General features: G+C 39.8%; 1 protein-coding gene across 1 annotated transcript in view; it reads left to right on the forward strand.

Annotated features, from left to right (window-relative positions):
* The window catches only part of POU6F2 (POU class 6 homeobox 2), a gene marked incomplete at its 3' end in the record, with an annotated part of 307,595 nt that overhangs the window by 204,226 nt on the left and 82,983 nt on the right, over positions 1-20,386 (forward strand). The window contains exon 5 of the mRNA XM_080340115.1: positions 5,247-5,566. Coding sequence (XP_080196241.1) covers positions 5,247-5,566 — 320 coding nt within the window. The remainder of the gene's footprint in view (positions 1-5,246; positions 5,567-20,386) is intronic.

Raw genomic sequence — 20,386 nt, forward strand, 5'->3', positions numbered from 1 at the left:
AATACTTCCTTTTTATTGCCTATATTCTTTAAAGTGAATTTAGTGCTCATGAAAGATGCTGGATATGACAACAGTAGAAAGTGAAGCTCTCTGTTTATCTGCAGAATTGGTATAGGGGAGCATTGGCAATGCAAGTTTCTCCCCATAACCCCATCAGCGTTCTGCAGCTGTAACCTTGAGGGATCACCTTTAGGGAGGAGAAGATGACTTGGTCTCCTTACTCTTTCTGTCCTTACCTTACTGCTGCAAGTGCAAATAAAGATGTCAGTTGATGCCATCCAAGGCCATAGTCTTTATGATCTTCCTAATAGGTATTGGGAGGCCATCAGTTTAGTGCCTTGACTGTGTGGCAGACTGTCTCCAGCACAGGCTCCCTGTGGGTATCTGTGTGTGAATACATCTTCTATACATCTTCTATAAGGTAGAAAACACTTGAAAGCACCGTTAAAGTGCAATGACTTCTGTTCCCTGTATTGACCTAAACTGGATTTGAACCAGTGATTTAGAAACAGTATGCTCTGTATCCCATTACTAATCTCTTCGGCCACAAGTCCAATCCTTCCCTTTTTTTTTTTTTTTTTCACAAGGAGGATGCTAACATATTTAAAACAATTCACATTTTGCTCTTAAAAAGAAAATTCAAGCGTATGCAAAAACACATTGTATATTGGGCTAACCTACCCCTCATTACCCAGGAGGGAGAGAGCGTAAACATAGGCTTGCATTAGATTGTTCAGCGTGTGCATTCAATCTTTAGAAATCTGTTTCAAAGAAAAGAAATGCATATACCTCATTAGAAGAGAAGCAACAGGGTGGAAAAGAAAAGCAGGCCATGTCAGTTCAAACGCAAGCCCAGCTGCTTAAGTTAGTTACACTTTTCAGTTTAAGGCAATGCAAATCCATTCTCCATTACTGGGGAAGTGGAAAAAGGCCAAGTTCTGTGCTCAGTCAAATAGGAAAAGGTTTAATGTATGATTTTCTCCTTTTTAGTCCATTGTACATTGTATCAAGGCACTGAAGAACATCTATGCAATTATGTAAATAGGAGGCTAGGATACAGAACAGCACAATAGTTTGTAGGCTAAAATTGTCTTATTCCTCCTACCCCTTCTTCATCTTTACACAGAAACAAACATGCACAACACATTAATGAAATAAATCAGACATTATGTGAAGCTTATCCACAAGAGCAGATTCTAGATACAAATTGAATCCCCGAACATTATTTTGATCTTCTGCCAAGCACTGTAGAGGTCTTAAGAATCTGAGTTTGTATTGTGAATGAGAGGTGAAAAGAGAGTTATAATTTTTACACTGTTTTCATTTTATAAAAAATTGTGGGCTTACATATGTTCCTTGCTTATTGGAGAAATATGATTGAAGTTTAAAATATATATTTTTATTTAAAATATAATTCCCATACTTATGCAGTTGGGATTTGAGGGCAGAGCCTTTTCAGTTCTCCTACTAAGAAAATGATTCACTCATTTTCCCTTTCATGGGGCAGACTGCTGCTTTCAGCATGGGTGCACCATGGACGAATTTTTCCCATTGCACCACTCTACTTGACATAGGGGCATTTTAGTTTCGTTTCAATTTGCTGTGTAGGTAACCAGCAGAGGAACAGAAGACACAAGGAAAACATCCAAAGTCATCATTTTATGTAAATATTGTAAATGCATAGCACCATTGTGCCTAGGGTATTCCCCAAGGGAAGTCAAGGGGTGTGTTCCTTAGATAAGTTTCTCTGAGTCCTTAGAGGAGTCTGAGGTCTGTGACAGGTACAGAAGTGGTGACCTTGGAGATGAGAAAGTTTGCTTTTGCTGCCAGTTGACCATCCATTTGCACCACTTAACTCCATATCTCTTATTGTAATGCAAATGTTTTGATACTGTGGCTAAGCATAATCTGCTTAAAGTAGGATCATAAAATGTGGGGTGATCTCTTGGGAAGCCTGCCATGGCACCACAGCAACCAAATAACCATAGTTAAAACTTACGTTTGGAAACCTGTCATGCCATCATTTCTTCACAGGTATTAGTTCTTCTCAGTGTTTTCTGGGATAGCTGGTGGGTATTCAAAATGTATTTTTCTTAAGGAAAGTTGAAATGTCATATAGCCTTTGTGAATTTTCCTTGGGGTTTTTCATAGCTTACATGCATTTTTTTTTTTAGTTAATTATCTCCCTTTTAAAGTGATGTACTTTATGTTGTCTTTTTAAACTATATAAAGAAGCTTTTCGCAATTTTTTGCAAGCTTTTTTTATTCTTGAATGCAGTTCTTAAAGGAAGGAGGCACTTCTTGCTTAAATACGTCAAAGTTTTACCCAGCAGTTAGCCGGTAAGTCATAAAAAGATTCCAGTGAGGTAGGCAGTGCATGTTATCTTTTATACATGCAGACACAGCACTGTTGAACCACCTGAAATTCCATCAGGCTCCAAGCTCTGCAGAAAGTGACAAATGCTAGACAGGTATACGATCTATAATGGATGAGGTATGCAAGGAAGCTCAGGGAGTTGGATTGGATTTGATTACAAACAATAATATGACACAACCCCTGCTGTGGATAGTACACGCGTTGCGAGAGGCAGTGCAATCAGGCAGCGTGAACACCGGACTGCAGGCATGATCCAGAGCCCTAAATCCACCTTTGCAGCACACCTGCTGTGTGGCTTTGGGAAAGTTTCGTCTGAGGTAACAGTCCTTCTTCCAGCTCCCTATCTGTTTGTTTAGCAGCAGCAAGTTAAACAATCATACCTCACTAGACCACTTCAGTGCAATTTATAGCTCAGCATGACAGCAGGCTTTGGAGAGGCTCTTTTAAGGAATTACATGAAGAGACAAGAAGTTATTTGAATAATTTTGTGCAGTTGTTTGCAATGAACTTGGAAACTTTTCCATGAAGTAACTTTTCTCCATCAACAAAATTTTCCCTTAGGGACAACCTTAGCCCCCAGCAAGAATGAATGCACTTCCAGTACAAAAGCAAATGATAGAGATACTGATATTCCTGCACTGGCCAACATTCAAGTATTGAGCAGTACTGAATGCAAAGCTTTTCTACACCTAGATGGGGAATGAAAAAATTTCCATACCAAGGCATCATCTGAGAGTGCTGGGCATGCCCACAGAATTTACAAACTTGATATTTTCCAAGTCAGCTACAGAGCTGCTTCATTCATCAGACAAATCAGGTTGGGAGTGAAAGGGCTTGGGGACCATTGCAGTACAAAAAAACAAAACCAAAACCAACAACAACAACAACAAAACCCCACCCCACACTATATCTAGGTTGCTATAGAGAAAGCTTTGTCTCATCTTGTCCAGTTGTGCGCATAGGATGCAAAACAACCCCTCGTTGCTCTCTATGAGCTGTGTGGACTACAAATTACGCCTCTGTGGGGCATCATTGCATTAATTTCTGTATTGGAGTCTGTGGAAGCAGTTGAGGGCCTGTTGTGTTTGAAGACCTAGTTCTGGTTATCAATGGTGTGTCCAGACTGCTAAGCTATCACAGATGAGGAAAGGGCCTCCACAAGATAAAAAGTTGATCTAGATGATTTTTTTCCTCATGGGAATGGGAAGGGTCTTTTCATCTACCAAAGTGTTTCTTGCTATGGTTAATATTTGTCTATGCAGTTGCTTTCTTGTATAGACACCCTCTACATTCTTTGTTTTCATATGCCTTAGATTATATTTTCCCTTACTACCCTCTTGGCTTTGGGGCATTTAGGTGCGAGTTCTGATCGTGGAACTGATGGCAGCGTAACTGTGCTTCCCCAGGCTGATTTCTTTTGCATGAGATTTAGAGCAGCTATGAGTATAGGAATGGATGACCAACAGCTCTTTCTACCCAGACTTTTGCTTTTCCTTTATACATCCTTTTCTGGTATACCCATTCTGCCTCATCTTTCTCCTTTTTCTTTTTTTTTTGCTTATTCCAGTTTATGGCTCATTGATTTCATAAGTCATACCAAGACCTCAGGTTCATCCCCAGGGCATAGAAAGCTGAAATAGGGATGTCGGCATAAAAAGAAAGTGGAGATGACTTGGCTTTATCTGCCAATCCACAAATAACTTGGTGAACAGAGTTTCTAGACATGAAATCTGAATGCTATTTTAGAAAAAACAAATCTGATTCACTCCCAGTTCACTTTGGCTTCTGCCAATGGAAGTTAGCATGCAGGATGGTATTGGCAAAGCACTACAGAGGGCAAAGTAGTTCAGTGGTGTTGTAAGCTGTTCCTCTTGGGGATTTAGAGCCATCTAACGCAACCCTTCAGGTCCTGATTAAAGTTGTTAAGGCTAAGGACCCGGGTGACTTATTCAGGGCATAACCCCAGAAAGCATCAGGCTCCTGTGGTGTTCTGGCTGCTACTTAAAGCTGTTCTTCCTTAGTGACATCTCTGTGGCACACTGTTTGCCTTCCTGAATTTAATGAATGCCCTAGTCAATTTGAAAGTGTCTCTGAGAGGTAAAGTTTGGTCCTCTGTGCCAGCAGGTTGATGTGAGCCACCAGATACCAAGCCTCACATCTGGAGCACATGTTTCAAAACATGACAGACTACCAGGAGTAAGTGAGCAGTGCAAGTGTACAGAATACCTACCCTAATAAGAGGAACTTCATACCTTTGAGATATGAATGATAGGGAGCAGTTCTCATTTCAGAGACAGACACATTTTGTTGGATATTTCTGCTACATATGTATTGCACAGGAAATTTCACAGCTGAATGTTTTCTTCCCTGACACCTGCTGTATAAAGATGTGACAAAGCTCTCTTCAGAGCAGCCTTTGTTTTACAACTGTGGTCGTCTTCTCCTTCACATAACATCACCAGTTCATGTTATGAGTTCTCGCTATGCTATGTACAGTGATGGCCTGTTGGCCCTTCTCCAGGCACGCAAAGTTCCCACTGGCTTCACTGAGCCATTGTCTGAGCGAAGACTGCTGGTTAGATCTGAGGTCTGTCCTGTGGGCAGAGCCGTAACCCTTCCAAAAGTTTGCTTTCATTACTTCCAATGAAGTCCAGCTCTTACCACAGAACTGCACTGGCAGAACCACAGGGTGCTATTGATGGGAACGTGTTCATTAATTTCCTGCCACAACCTAAAGTCTGAGGCCAGCTGACCTCAGTGGGCAGTAAGCCCCACAATGTAACATAACCATAATTTACTCCAGAACATGTTTAGCCCAGTAGGTATTACTGAAACCTAGATAACTGTCTTTCCTCTCTTCAATTCACAGCTACCTCATCCCTGAACTCTCAGCTTCAACAGCTTCAGCATCTTCAGCAGCTCCAGCATCAACAGCAGCAGCAAGGTCAGCAGCAGCAGCAGCAAAGCCAGCAGCAGCAGCAAGGTCAGCAGGCACAGACTCCACAGCCAGCCCAGCAGACCCAGCAGCCACAGCCACAGCCATCAGCGCCACCGCAGCAGAACCAAACACAGTCCCAGAGCCAGAACCAACCACCTCCAGCCCCACAGTCCTCCAGCTCCCCTCAGAAACCCAGCCAGTCACCAGGACATGGCCTTCCATCTCCTCTTACTTCACCAAATCCATTGCAGGTAGGATGCTACGTACAAATCTCTGATGGTCTAACAACAGAAAGTGCATACTCTCCCACTGCAAGGGGAAATCAAGCAAAGGTTATACCTTTTGACCATACAGGCTGAGAAATTCCACCACATATTAATTAATCCTTACAGGCATGCAGCTTAGAACAACTCAAAGTCCTGATAAGACAGAAAAGCATAACTAACAATGGTCCTACCCTTCTCCTTTCTGAAGAGTAAACATCTGTTGCTCTTAAAGTCCATGGATTCAGCATGCGACCTTCGCAAATTATGTTTCCCCAGCAGTCACACTTTATCGTAACTTATAAGGACAGAAAAGTTAGCTGTTCATTAGCAGATGATCCTGACTGTCCCTAAAATAAATAGATCTTCTGACGGTGGACGTGTGCAAGGGATCAGTGGGTTATCCTTCATCTTGAAATTACAGTCCTAACGTTTATCCTACCAAGAATCAAATGCTTCTGTTAAGAGTCTCAGTATATCCTCCAAAGCTAAGAATGCCAGTTCAATGACACAAATGTCTTTTAATAGACCAACAGCTGTAGCACCCACACTGATGCTGGGCTCTGCTCACCTTGGAAATCCTGGACAAAAATAGGAGAGCTCCAATGGTCCTAGTTTCTTATACTTGGATGTTCTTGCACTACATGTGTCATGCTATATTCACATCATTCAAGAACAGTTTTGATTGTACCCACAAGTATGATTCTGAATAAACACCACTGTAGTCTATGAAGTGAGGAGTCTCACTGGGCAGTGAAACTGCACTTAGAAGCCAGCAGTTTCTATTCACTTTGTTTTCTAAATGTTGAGACCCCACTTTAAAGGTTTTATCCACACTGATGAATTCTGCTCCATTCCGTGCAGAAATTAAACTGCATTAGCTTAATAATTAAAAAATCCTTTTGCAAACAATTAAGGGAATTGGTTTACAAGAAGCTGTGTTTGCTGTGTGAGAAGTTAAACCTGCATTAATCTGAGCTTCAACTAAATTGCATCAAATCTGATTTTTAATGGTTTAGATAATAGACTTAAAAGTCTGCAAGAGATGTGTTCTTGCTTCCTAAACTTTTTCTTATAATAGAGCATAATGTTTCTAGAGCTGCTTCTGTGTATTGTCTTAAGGGTTACTTAGGCACCACTTAATGCCCAGTCTATCATGCTAGTGAGTGCTTTGGGACTCTTTAGTATGCAGATTATTGACATACAGAGACAGGAGTATTTCCAGAGGAGCTTCTGTTACATTTTATTGTCTTGGTGCAGCTCTAATGTATGCATACTAACTGTATACACAATATGTTGCCAAAACTGCCTGCTAAATATTTTGCTTCAAAAGGCACTCAGTTTTCCAAATAAAGCAAAGGCACACTTAGAGTAGGAGTAAGGAGGAAGTGGTATTATCTCAATGAACATACCTCAAGAGGGTTGTACTAACATTGAATCTGAAGTCTTAGCTCTCATGTAGCCTCTGGTTGCAATCTAAATCTCAGCTGAATCCGAGTACTTCCAGTCTCATCTGTCACCTACAGGTACAGGCCAGTAGAAACACTTTCTACTCTTAGGTCTCCACAATCACATCTCACTTACAGAAGTACAATAAAAGTAAAACCAATAATTTGTTGCATGGGAGGTGCCAGTGTCAATGTTTTCATGGAGATTCCTTCGTACATCACTCTCTTCAGCATGTTTATCCTCACGACTACCCTTTTGAAGGCAGTCTGGATGTGTCAGACTGAACAGAAGTGGAAGGAGTGAACCAAGTACTCTTGAGGCAGTTTTAGTTCGAACACTATCCCTTAAACCGTTTAGGAACCGGGATTAAAGTTAATGAAAGACACCAGGGTGAGAGGTCTGGCATTCCCTCTGGGCTGAGCTCAGCCAGTACTGCTAAGCCAGCTGCATGACTGGGACAATTTCAGAACACCAGTCAAGGGAATTAGAAGTCATTAGCTGTCAGATCTGGCTCAGCATTGAAGATTTACTAATAAACTGGGGGATAAGTATTTTTAATATTCTTTCCTGTCTGATCCTCACCCTTTAAATAACCACGAAAACTCAGTGTTTGTGTTCACATCCATAAGAGAAGCCAGAATTCAACACTGTACTTCAGTCCTCACCTTAGCGATGTGCATAGGGCTGTTAATTTGGCCTTCTAACCATTTCTACAGCACTTTTACAGCAAGCATACTTCTCAGGCTTCCCTAAGAAATACTTAAGAACCCGAAACTCACTCTGTCATATTGCTGAGAATGGTGAGACTCTTTAATATGCAAACAAGTAACACTCAGAAATATTTCCAGAGGAACTGCTGTTGCACTTTATAGGTGGCTGAAGGATGTGTTTGGGCACTTTTCTAAAGCAGAGCGGTGGTAAATCTCCTCCATGAAATTTGTCTTTCCATTCTAAATCCTGCAGAGAAAAGCTGGTTTACCCCTGTACATCTAGCTTGAGGACTGGATCTGAAATTGTTTTCTTCTGCACAAACGTAAAAAAATTAAAAAACAAAGGAGTGAGCACATGTTTGCAGCAGTTCATATATCCAGTTCGTAACAGCTACTTAGAATGTGGATTTTTTTGATGTCTAATGTCTTAACTTAAAAATTGACCTAGAACAAAATTCAGAGATATTATGGCCTCTAAGGTAATGTTCTTTATGAACTAGAATGAAATGGGTTTTGTTTGAAGAATATTAAGGGAATAAAGATCAACTAAGTTAAAGTTTGACAGCTTAAATTTCATTTCTGAATTCTTGATTTTTTTCACGGGGCTTTATCGTCTTACATTATTCAGGATCTGTCTGAAAGATATTAGTTTAGAACAATGCAACCTCAAAAAATTGTCATGGAAAATCAGTAATTCAGGAGGATGATTGCGTTTGTTTCAAAAAACTCTGAAGGATAACAACAATTACATCTCAAAATGTACAGATGCTGTCATGTCCTTCAGAAGGCAAATTAAATGAAAGTGACTTGCTTAGGTGTACCTGGGTGAGGTACTTCCTAGCTGATCAGAAATTAATAATACCAGTGCAGCATACACCAGCTAAAAGTCTCAGAATGATACTTGTCAGATCATGCTATAATACTCTACTCTAATTTTATCACTATTTTTTACTCAGTTCAGTGGGCTGGACTGTAGTTACAAAACTATTATTTTTAAGAAGTCTTTTAATGATTGTGTAGAAAGAGGACAAACCTTTCTTGAGGTTCCAGGACCTGGATTCTGTGCTGACATTAGCAATGATGCTCCAGATTTACACTGGTAAAAGCAATCCTCTGCAGAACCAGGGTCATTGCTGATTTACAAAAGACAACAAACCAGAGAATTGTCAAAAACAGAGCAATATTTCAGGAGGTGGTAGGTTGGGTGGATGATGGAAGACTTTCATCCCTTCATTTTAAAATGGTGAAATTCCTCATATAGATAATCGTAGTCTGATTTTTATTTTTGCTTTGTCAATTGGTTGAGACAAAGGAGTCCAGAGGTGAAAGACAGCCTAGCTCATGTTGTAAATTTGGGACTTTGAAACCTTTAGTTCTGGGAAAATACACTTCTCCAAATAAGCTTCTGCTGTGAATGTTTAATGTTATTTATTACATGGAAAACTATATGAGTTCTTGAATGGTCAGCATGTTGCAACTTCAAAGCATAGTTAGCACCTCTTACAGAGTTTCCATTCAATTAAATTTCCAGAGCCATAAGATCTTGATTATATGCTGTATAAAATCAGATGAGCCAAGTACTAAGTAGCCAGTTATTCTGCTTGACTACCAGAATAAGGCACTTTGTATCAGGATGTCAAGCTTTAAAGCAAGGCAAAAATAAACTGTGGCAGATGCTCTCTGTTGTCCCCTCATTCACACCCCTTTTTGATGGGAAGGATGATAAGGAGGAAGGAAGAGAGACTTAGACTTCAAGTTGGAAGGGTTTTAAAAGGCTTTACTAATGCTACTAATAAATAGAGTAAATACACAAAATATACAAAACCAATATACAAAACCAATCTTGAATGTCCAATATGGAGTTGGTGTCACTCTAGTGGCGGCGGAGCTGGGAGCTGGCTTGGCTCCAGCAGCTGCAGGGCAGGCACCCAGAAGTCATGAGTGGGACTTCACAGCAAACCAGACACTGGATTTCAGGGATGCAGGGCCTGAGGCCTGTAGATCACAGGCAGACAGACAAGGTCCTCTCTAGATGTCAGCCATGGTCCAAGAGGAGCAAGACCCTCGTATATATGGGATGTGACTGTTATAGGATGGAATACTCGGTCATTTTTAGTCACCTGTTCCATCCACCTCTCCTGGCAAACGTGTCCCATTATCAGTTAACCTTAGTTACCATAGTAATAAATCTAAACATGAGCTTCTTCAGCATTCCCTTGGTCCTCTTATCAGCACAGAGCACAGTGTCCGAGAAAAATATGCAGTTACTTAGGAAGCACTTAGAAGAACTTAGCTGAAAGAAAAATTCACTAAAAGGGAACTGGTCTTGTTTTCAACAAAACCAGGACACAGGAACATATATTTAACCGACTTCAAATCAGGGCTAGCTTCTGGTGCTAACAATCACTATTTTAGTGGTACGGGTAAGATGAATGTACCCACAGCCAGATCTACAAAGGGAGAGCTGCACTGTAGGAATAGAAGAATTCCCAATGATTTCTACTGCTCTTTTCGCTTGTGAATAGGAACAGACAAACAGGAAATCCCCCAGGGATTGCCCCACTGTAAAATTATTCTGACCATTTTCAGAACTCTTTCCTAAAGCACCTTTTTTGTCATAGAAGCCTACCTACAATAACTGGAGCTGACGGAAGATGATGAGCGAGAAAAAAAAAAATAATAAAAGGAGGCAAGAAGGGAAGCGAGGAGATGACAACAGCAGAAAAATCTTCCAAGTAATAGCAGACTCTAGGATAGCAAAACCAGAACCTCCTTCAGATTAAATTTTCATACTAATCTTAAATAATGTATTTGGAACTTCAACTCTTTTATAACAAAAGAGAAAAGAAAAGCAGAAAGGCTGAAACACCCAGCTGTAAATGAGGGAGAATGTGCACACAGATGCCTCAGGCTCCAACAGTCACAAAATCCAAATCGCCAGTTCCTTTCCCACCCAGCCTCAGTCACTGGTAAGCTTCTCATTAAGGAAAGAACTGCTTTAAAGAAGTCTCAGTGATTACTGTCACTTTGATAAATTTACATATATTTAAGTTGCAGGAGAAACAACCAAGTATCTGTTGGTTGGAGGAAGGCAGCTGGGATAGGTTTGCAAGGACTGTAGTCATGGGCTGCCTTCATGTCTGTGTTCACATCTAAGACCTGATGTGTTTTTCTCATGCTTATTGAATTCTGAAATCAAGAATACTTTTTGAAGATTATGACACCAGTAATCCCACTGAGGTGTTTTTTTTGTTTCGTTTTGCTAAAATTATCTAGCCTTCGTCCTGCATACGATACTGTGAAATATGTGAGTGCATGAATCTGTTCCCAAGTTACTTGTTAACCAGTTTGACAAAGAAATATTTTATAAATGGTGAACAAATACAGTGCTTTTAATCCATTTTCCAAAATTTCCTAATTTTTATTGTCAATAGGGAGTGAAATATTGCACATCACAAGGCAACAGGTGATACAGACACGTACAGCAGACATTTATTCAGGAAGGTTTGTGCCCATTTCCTGCTTAGAGTGAGCCTATTCAAGTGTTCATCTTAGGAGGATTTCCAGCAGGTACTGGAAAGACCTAGATCTTAACTCTAAACTAATAGCATGGAAACTCCCTGGCAGCCAGCTAAATTCAGTTGAGCTTGGTGACCTGTTCAGAATATTGTGCATGTTCATCCTCTGCTCATTTCAAAGAGGTCCAGAAAGATTTAAACATCTTGTTCTATGTACAGTTTTGGATTTCTGGGTATTCTTACAGTATTTTAATTTTTGTGGGTTGATAAAGGTGATTTAATGAGTGGAATAGGCAAGTACTTGTGTAAAAATTTCCACTAGCTAGAAAGTCATGGTCGTACTGTTGTACCACATGCATGCATGCTTATTACCCATTGCAAACACTGTTGTGATGCAGGTCCCCTCCTTTCATTTTTGTGCTCTTCCTTTTGCCACTGAAGTAGTTCTGTGAACCACACAGACATTATTGTTCACAAAATGGAACCTTGCTTGAGAACCTGGCTTTGAGTTTCAGTGCATCCAGGGCCTCCTTTTCTTCTTCTCCTTTCGCCTCTTCTGGGCACTCCTGTGATCCTCCTTGTCCCTTCTGGGTCTGCTACTAGCTAGGCTACTCTGACATGGCAACGTGGCAGTTTGTCCTGGCTGGACTCCCAGGTGTCACCACACTGTGCTGTACCACACTCCTTGGCCCTGGTGCACAGTGCAGAGGCATGCAGGCTGGTTTCCTGGCACAGCTAGTTTGAGGGCTGCTACTCTTTGTGTCTACCTGGAAATGCATTGGTGTCGTTTCCACAGAAAGGCGAGCTTCAGTTCTGTGTAACACTGCACTGAGTAGGGTTTCAGATCTTCTCCTCAGCTGTCTTCCTTCTGCCAGAAGCTCCCTGCTTTTGGGGTCTTTGAGGCATTGGGACTTCACAATGTAAAGCTGCATTTCAACAGAACAAAGAAATGACAGGCTGAGAGAGTTGAGGTTGTTCAGCCTGGAGAAGAGAAGGCTCCAGGGAGACCTTATTGTGGCCTTTCAGTACTTAAAAGAGGCCTATAAGAAAGATGGGGACAGACTTTTTAGCAGGGCCTGTTAGGACAGGGCAAGGGGTAATGGTTTTAAACTAGAAGAGGGAAGATTCAGGCTAGACTTGAGGAAGAAATTTTTTACCATGAGGATGGTAAAACACTGGCCCAGGTTGCCCAGAGAGGTGGTAGATGCCCCATCCCTGGGAACATTCAAGGCCAGGCTGGACAGGGCTCTGAGCAACCTGATCTAGTTGAAGATGTCCCTGCTCATTGCAGGGGGTTGAACTAGATGACCTTTGAAAGTCCCTTCCAACTCAAACTATTCTATGATTCTATGTTTAAGGGTTCTCAAGGAGACTTTATAAGCAACTCTCTTCATTCCCTGAGGAAACCTCTCAGTTGGAGCACTGGTCCATCCAAATCTACTCTGCAGGTGTTGCTATTTTCAGAAGCACAAGGAGTACTGATGTCTGACTCACATTCAAAGCAAAGGAAATTAATCTTTCGGCAAAACAACTGGCATTATTAGCACCCAAGGGGCAAAAGCTGAGGCTAATATAGGAAACCATTTGCTAGAGAATTCTCTGAAGGAGAGGAGAGAGTAGCTGTTTGCCCAGAAAGCTCTGACTTCTGAAATGGGAGCTTTTAATAAATTCCCTAAAGCAACTGAAGTATTTAATAAATAGGGAAATAAATAAATAAATAATATCCTCCCAGGACAAATTTGGGAAAGGATCCATATCCCAAAAGGTTGTGTGTTTCCAAAGCCTCTCTAAACAGAGATGAGGACCTTTGGGGATCTTAGGGACAGAAAAAAATGACACAGCCCCTCAGATACTCTTTTGAATCCAGTGGGTTTGTTTTGCTAGCATTCATTTCTCTTAATTTCTCCTTTCACTCATATTTCCAAAAATGTTCAGGGATGTAGAGACTATCCCAAAAAATTAACTTATTTTCCCCTATTTTTCATACCCTTCACCTTTTTGTAATGAAGAAAATAAATATTGCAAGTCATCACAGTTCTGCAAGAAAAAAGATTCTTCTACTTGGAAGCAAGTGGACCTAGTGAATGCAGAGAACCCAGTGGGCTTGTTGAATCTGATTGAGGAACAATATTCTGGAAGTGGTGTAACCCTGATGTTATGTCGTTTGAGTCTCCTTGTACAAATAAGCACCTAAAAGATGTTGCTCAGCTTCCAGGCTGTGATTAAAGTTCAAAATTAAGCCTGTTTCAGGAGTATTGCTCAGGTCTATCAGAGTGTGCATTTATGTATTCTGTTGGTGGTTTTGGCAGATGCAGTTTAGGACAGGTGTTTTAAAAAATAATAATACTTTCATTTTTTTTATTGGTAACCAGAATGTTTTGAAAGAGTGACTAAGCACAGGCTGGAGATTATGAAATTTGCTTAAGTGTTAATGGGTTGATTGCTGAGTTACAGCCTGCCGTCTTTACTGGAAATTGATTGACTGGTGCTGCAGGTCTTCACACTTGACGCTCGGATTTGACTCGAAAATTCTGCCAAGTCTTTTACTCTGAAATTTATCTTAATTAGATCTGAAAGACCTGCCACAGCAGAATAGTCACACCGATTAAAATGAAAAACAGGAGAAATTACTGATCAAATTAATCATAATGTCGGGTTACAGCTGTAGGTCTGATGTAATTTGCCACTCCAGTGAGTTACATCGGCCCAGGCAGAGGAAAGAGAGCTGGTTTTACGCTGATCCGTAACACCAGGCAGCTTCGGGCAGCCCATCAGGACGTTTATTCCATTCATTCTCTTGGCTTATTCTGACCTTAGTGCTGCAACTAGAAACAAATTAGGCAAAAGAAAAAAATATCCTTTTATCCAAGGAGTCGCGCTGGAAACATGAGCTTTCCAAAGCCGCCTTGTTTTGTTTTTCCCCTTTCTCTACCAAGCTTCTGCTTTTGTTTGAAGTAACCGACAATTAATTATGTGGAAATTGGAAAATTAAAAGGTCAGGGGTTATCACCTCAGGCACAAGTCAGAAAATGTGTGTTTCTAACAGCTCCTAGTGAGTTGGTATATGAAGAAATTAGGATCATTTAAGCCAATGGATATATAGCAGCATATGCGAAGGCATGTCCTAGCAGGTAGGAGATAACAATCAGACTTGATATCTTATACATGTGATGATCCCCAAATTTATTTTTATATTATGTACTTGTAATAGACAACATTTACTATAAACTTAAAAAAAAAAAGAAAGTAGAAATCACTGTTTGAATCCATGTTAGAATTAGATAGGTTGTAGGGCTTAAGGGGTCCGAGCAGAAAATTTTCATTTAGAAGTGAAGTCTTCTGCAAGTTTCCTAATAGTTGTTCCACCAGCAAGGTTTGAAAGATTTTTTGAAACAACCTGCCTTGTAGTAACACTGTATTTTTTGCTACTGACTCAGGACAAGGTCATTAAATTAAGATCACAGTATCACAGTATGTTTGGGATTGGAAGGGACCTCAGACCTCATTACCTAGGTAATGCAAAGAATGGAGGATAGCTTTTGTTTAAAATCAGCTTAAGTTGTATATAAACAATTTATTATATTGAATTGCCTAAAATTAGTGATGTAGCAAAAGAAATTGAAATAATCTTAATTCATGGTAGTGATTTGAAATCTGCTGAAATACTTCATTGTTTTTAAACTCAAGTTTTGTTTGCTGAACCATTTCAATATTCCATGTTTTATCTGCATTTTCATCAGAAGTTACATCTTAAATCAAAAGAAGTTCCTGCAGGACAGGAATTTGACTTATTTCTGATAGCTTAGACATGATCAAATATCCTGTGAGGATTCCAGTTGGAGAACCAAGATAGGCTGTGTTTGTGAAAGAGATTGGAAGGCAAAGCAGAGTTTCCAGAAATAAAAAACTGATGTATGAATACAGCACATCATATATTGCTAGAATTATCCTTTTACTAAAGGAATGATGATAGTGCATTTTGGTTCTTAAAGGAGCTGAGACTCTTTAAAGAAGGTATCAGTCCTGCAGTGTGTCTGTTAAGAAATAGTTACATGCTTGTGAAAAGCATCAAGGAAGCAGTCAGACCTGGGAGGATTGTAGGCATGTAGCAAAAATACAGATGCTATAAAGAAAACCCTAAAATATGGGCCCAGTACAGAGTACGGAGTACTGATAGCCAATAAATTGATATCAGAAGACGCTTCCGAATGAATGTGATAACAAGTGATATAAAAATAGTTGCTAATGCTTTTGTGATTTTCACCATAGTAACCTTATAATCGCATTTTCAACCTGCCGGATAGCCAAATCAGGCTGGAGTGCTGTGTCTTCTTGCTCTCCTTCCAGTTTGGACAGTGTGGACCAGTGGCTCTAGCTGGAACAGGACAGGAGGTGGCAGAGGGCTGTTCTCCTTTTGACCTTTGCCCAGGGGACACCCCTCAGAGAGTCAAACAGAGCTGCCAGTGTGGGTGCTCCAGGGGCTATAGGGCAGGGGGGGCAGCGGATGAGGAGTGGCTGTACTGGGATCAAGGTCCAGGATGCATCTGAGGGTGCAGCTTCCAGCAGTGTAGAAGTCCTCAGAGGCTGGGCCTAATTTTAGGGAGGAAAGGGAAAATGTTTGGGGGAGGAGGAGATGGGAGAGAAACAATGTCTTTGTTATTCACAGTGCCTTTATTCCTATTGACCTTTTCCACTGGGAGAGAGATACAACAAAAAAAATCAGAAGAGAGACACAAAAAACCCATAAGGACTGGCATTGTGAAAGACTGAAATCATATCACTTGATCACCACTCTGGAATAAGATGCTGTGTGCATTTCCATCCTACCTCTGTCTGCAACTTTTCACTTTAAAGCAAGACCTAATGCTATCCTAGGGAAGTTTCTCACAGTTCTCAAATGAGACAGGAGCAAGCTCAATATGCCATTAGGAAGGTTTCCCCTTCTTCTCCCTCCTCAACTTTATAGGATTACAGCTTAACTGTCTTCTGACTATGAAACATGTTCTTCATGAAATCAAAATGTGTCTGACAGAATTTTCAGTTCATGTAAAACAAATATAAAAATAAACAAAACTTGAGAAAACCAAGCCGTTCCAAAAATCCTTGATGTTTTCCCCATAGACATTCAAAGAGTATGTCTAGGGGGAAATCACTGGTACTTCAAATATACAAGCAGGTATAGTGATAACGTGTCAGTCCTGTAGACCCAAGCCTGGCAGTCCACGCTCTCATGAATGAAAACTACAGGGAAAGGAAGGGAGGGGAAGGAGTTATTTTACTGACACATAGAGTCTGCGTATTTAGCACTAATCTCATTATCAAGTTACACCTTTGCTTAGTGAATTCACTTTTGGAAAATAATTTACACCAGGAAGCAAAGTGCTCTAATAAATGGGTGGTTTGAGTCAGGAGCACCAGGCTGCAGTCGCAGCTCTCTCAGTATCTGGCCTGTCACTTCGTCTTTCTGTTCCTTTGTTAATTCTCCCACCGGTGTTTGATCTCTTTAGACTTTAAACTTTTAGAGTTTTTTTGGTATAATTCAATGAGGCCTTGATCTTGCATTTGGCTTCTAGATACTGCTGTAACACTAATACTACGAAAGCAAGGAATATTCAAAAGAGGAATCACATAGCCCCAGTCACTCACTCGCTGAATTCAGTAGTAGTATCGCTGTTGACTTCAGAGGACAGAGAATTGGTATCCATCTTGTTTTCAAGTATATTGAATATTTTGAAGTTTCTGTCAGCTGCTCAGTGTGCTGTCAAATGCACTAATGAAAGGTTTTCCTAAAGTTAATTTTCCTACTCGTAATACAATAACCAAATTTGCTTTAACACTTGAAAAAATCCATCCATACTAAAGAGAATCAGTTGCTTAATCCTAAAATTAAAGGTTATTGCATGCAAGAGAAAATAATTACATGCTCAAAGTATGGAAAAAGAAAACTTTTTTAATATGTAGGTATTTGTATAATTAAAGACTAATCAAGCATGAACGCTGCTGACTAAACCAGAAAATGAGATTGTTGGCAAGCAATATTGTAATGTAAATGCCATTTTTGTTTAAGTACTAAAAAGCTGGAGGAATGATATCCTGAACAGATTAAAAGCAAACAGCATTGATAATAAATATTTATCAGATTTCAGATGCAACACACAGAGATTTTTATATTTTACATGCAAAATATATTGGCATTGAAATATTCAGTCACTTTTCAAAGGTTTGTTCACATCTTCACTTTAAAATGTTGAAAAGCAAGCACTCACTAGTAAGAGAAACAGCTTTAGAACTCAGTCTTAACCTGTAGCAATGTCAGTAAACTGTAGGCAATGGAAAACAGCTGAGACTTGCTAACATACTTAGCTACAAATGTATAAGATCAGCTCCTGAGGCTGGAGAGTCAGAATTTTGATGGTCTTTATGTATGTTTTCTTTTTTTCCAAAATGTTCACATTAATTTTTCAAAAAGAGAGAGAAGCTTCTCAGACTTCAATCTTTGCCATGAAACAAATGCGTAGTAAAGTATTTCTGGAGGACTTATGTATATTCAGAAATTATCTCAATGTAACCACCATTTTGTTGTTGAGGACTGATTTAGTTAGAGGTTTCTGTCGTCTTGGGGCAATGCTTTTAAATTTTTGTAGAAGTATTGCACTGGTTAAATAGGCTCATCATATACCTTTGTGTTATCTTACTATAGCCTACATCTTGTTCCAAAGTGGATATAAAGATATTTTGTTACATCAAGACTTGAGGAGAATAAGGAAATGCTAGAAATGAATTACCAAATGTGTTTCCATTCCCAACCATTTTCTTTCCGTTTCACTCTTCCCAGAGCTGGCACTACTCAACATGCTGAAATCCAACAACAACCGTGTCTTAATCAAGCCTGGTCGTGCGATAGTTGAAGCTCATTTAAAACGTCCTTTGACATCTGTGAAAAGAGGCTAAAACCCAATAGTTATGATAGTAAGGCAATGAAGACCTTTGCTTTAGTATGTGCGCTGTGCGCCGTTGCATCCTTTGTGTTGATGTGTACCTCCTGTTGTTTCCTCAGACATTTACTTTTCAGAATAATTTTCATCTCACTTGATTATGACTGAGAGATACAATAGCGTGTCACTGACAGAGTTATCGGGGGGAAGTGACAACAGGGATTTTTGAATTTAAGGCTGCCTACAACATTATCAAATTTTTCCTCGCCTAGTGTAATTGTATTCTATTAGCCTTTGGACAAAGGGAGTGTAGACAAGTTAAAATTTAATAACACTGTGCAAAAGTGTAATGCTAATCTCTTGAATACGCGTTGATCTAATTTTCACAGAATCATAGAGTATTTGGGGTTGGAAGGGACCTCTGGAAATCATCTAGTCCAACACACCTGCCAAAGCAGGTACACCTGAGTAGATTGCACAGGAGTGTGTCCAGGTGGGTTTAGAACGTCGAATTTTCAGAAGGATTGAGTCACTCCCACTGATATGAACTGCAGAAATTATTACTTAGACCTTGAAGGAGCAAAAATACAGATTTCAAACTCTGGATTTCTTAGAAAAATCTTACTTGTGTGTATAGGTTATATCCCAGGGAACTAACAATTTGCAAATGCCAAAACTCAGACCAGGCCAGCCAGGTACATATAAGAAATATCCTGTGTTTATCTGAGTTACTGAGTTCTTAATAACTTTACAGATAGACATATTAATTTTTTGTTTTCTAACTGCAGTGTCGTATAAAGTGTAAGTTACAAGAAAGGTTTACCTATTATTTCTAGAAGGGAGATTACAGCAGTTTACTGAGGAAAACATGGTAACATGTAAATTATTTAAAGGCTGAAATGGACACTTTCACAAGTCATTAAACTACCCTATGTCTTGGAACACAAAGAGGTTATCCCTGGGATATTTATCTGAGGGGTCTGCAGGTCAAGAGGGGAATGGAGTCAGCAGAAAAAGAAGCAGCCACATACAGAAAGAGCAATTATTCACAAAATAAAAATGAGTATAGCGGTTAGAAGTGTCAGCATAAACATCTGAGATGCCTTTGGTGGGGCCATTACTTATGAAAAAAGCCATTATTGCCATTTTGCAGTAGATACCGTGTACCTATTTCATGGTAATCGTGGCTTGCGCAGTATTCATTTATGTGGAAAACCTACAAAGAAATCTGAAGCCACCTAGTGAAATGTAGAAGCATCTCCCAGCATTCTGGCTTTATACTCTCTGACAAGCATCAACCTAAACAGGCCCTTAAAATGCTCAACACTTGTATACATCATCTCCATTTACCTTCATGAATCAATAAGGACATGCAAGCCTCATCTTCAGTGTGTGGTTTTGAAAGTCTTAATCAGATTCTTTAAGTTAACAATATCCTTCACTCGAAATCATAGAAAGTAAGATCACAGTTCTGGTTATAGCCTCACTTGGAAGTTTGAAGGCCAGCGAGATGCTGCTCTGTGTTCCAGGAGTGTCCAAAAAATGTTGCCTTACTTTCAGATAAGATTTGTCCCTCATCTAAGCACCAGATATTGGAATTTGCACATTTTTTCTGGACATGCTCTTTTGAGTTTGTAATTTCTTCACAGGAGAAAGTCTTGTATTAGGATTAGGCAAAAATCAGACCCAAGGGTATTTCATGGTCCCAACAAAGATTTGACTCCAAACCAAAAAAAAGAAAACAGAAAAAACAGGGTAGGTGACAAAGTTTCACATGGATGAAATAAAACCGTGAAGTCTGATTTAGCGCATTACTTTATCATATGCACATGCACACCTACACTATTTGAGAAACTGGATTCAAAATGAAGAGCCCAAAACTGCGGAATTTTAGTACTACTGAAACACTTTCTCTGTGAGCTTATGGGGGGAGAGACTTCCTAAACATGATCAAAATTCCAAAAGTTTCAGTTTCAATGGAAATAATAAAGCAATAAATTTTTCCATCAACATTTTTAAAACCTATTTGCAAAAAAAAAAAAAAAAAGATATCAAAATATTTTAAATTCATCCTTATCTTGGAAATCACCATGGCCTTCAGAAATACTACCTGGTGCTTAGAAAATCTGAATCTGACATTTTTCCAGTAAGCTGGAAAGCTGCACACTGTTGAATATAATCTTCACATTAGGGTGC

This window comes from Nesoenas mayeri (genome assembly GCF_963082525.1).
Source record: "Nesoenas mayeri genome assembly, chromosome: 2".
Lineage (NCBI taxonomy): Eukaryota > Metazoa > Chordata > Aves > Columbiformes > Columbidae > Nesoenas > Nesoenas mayeri.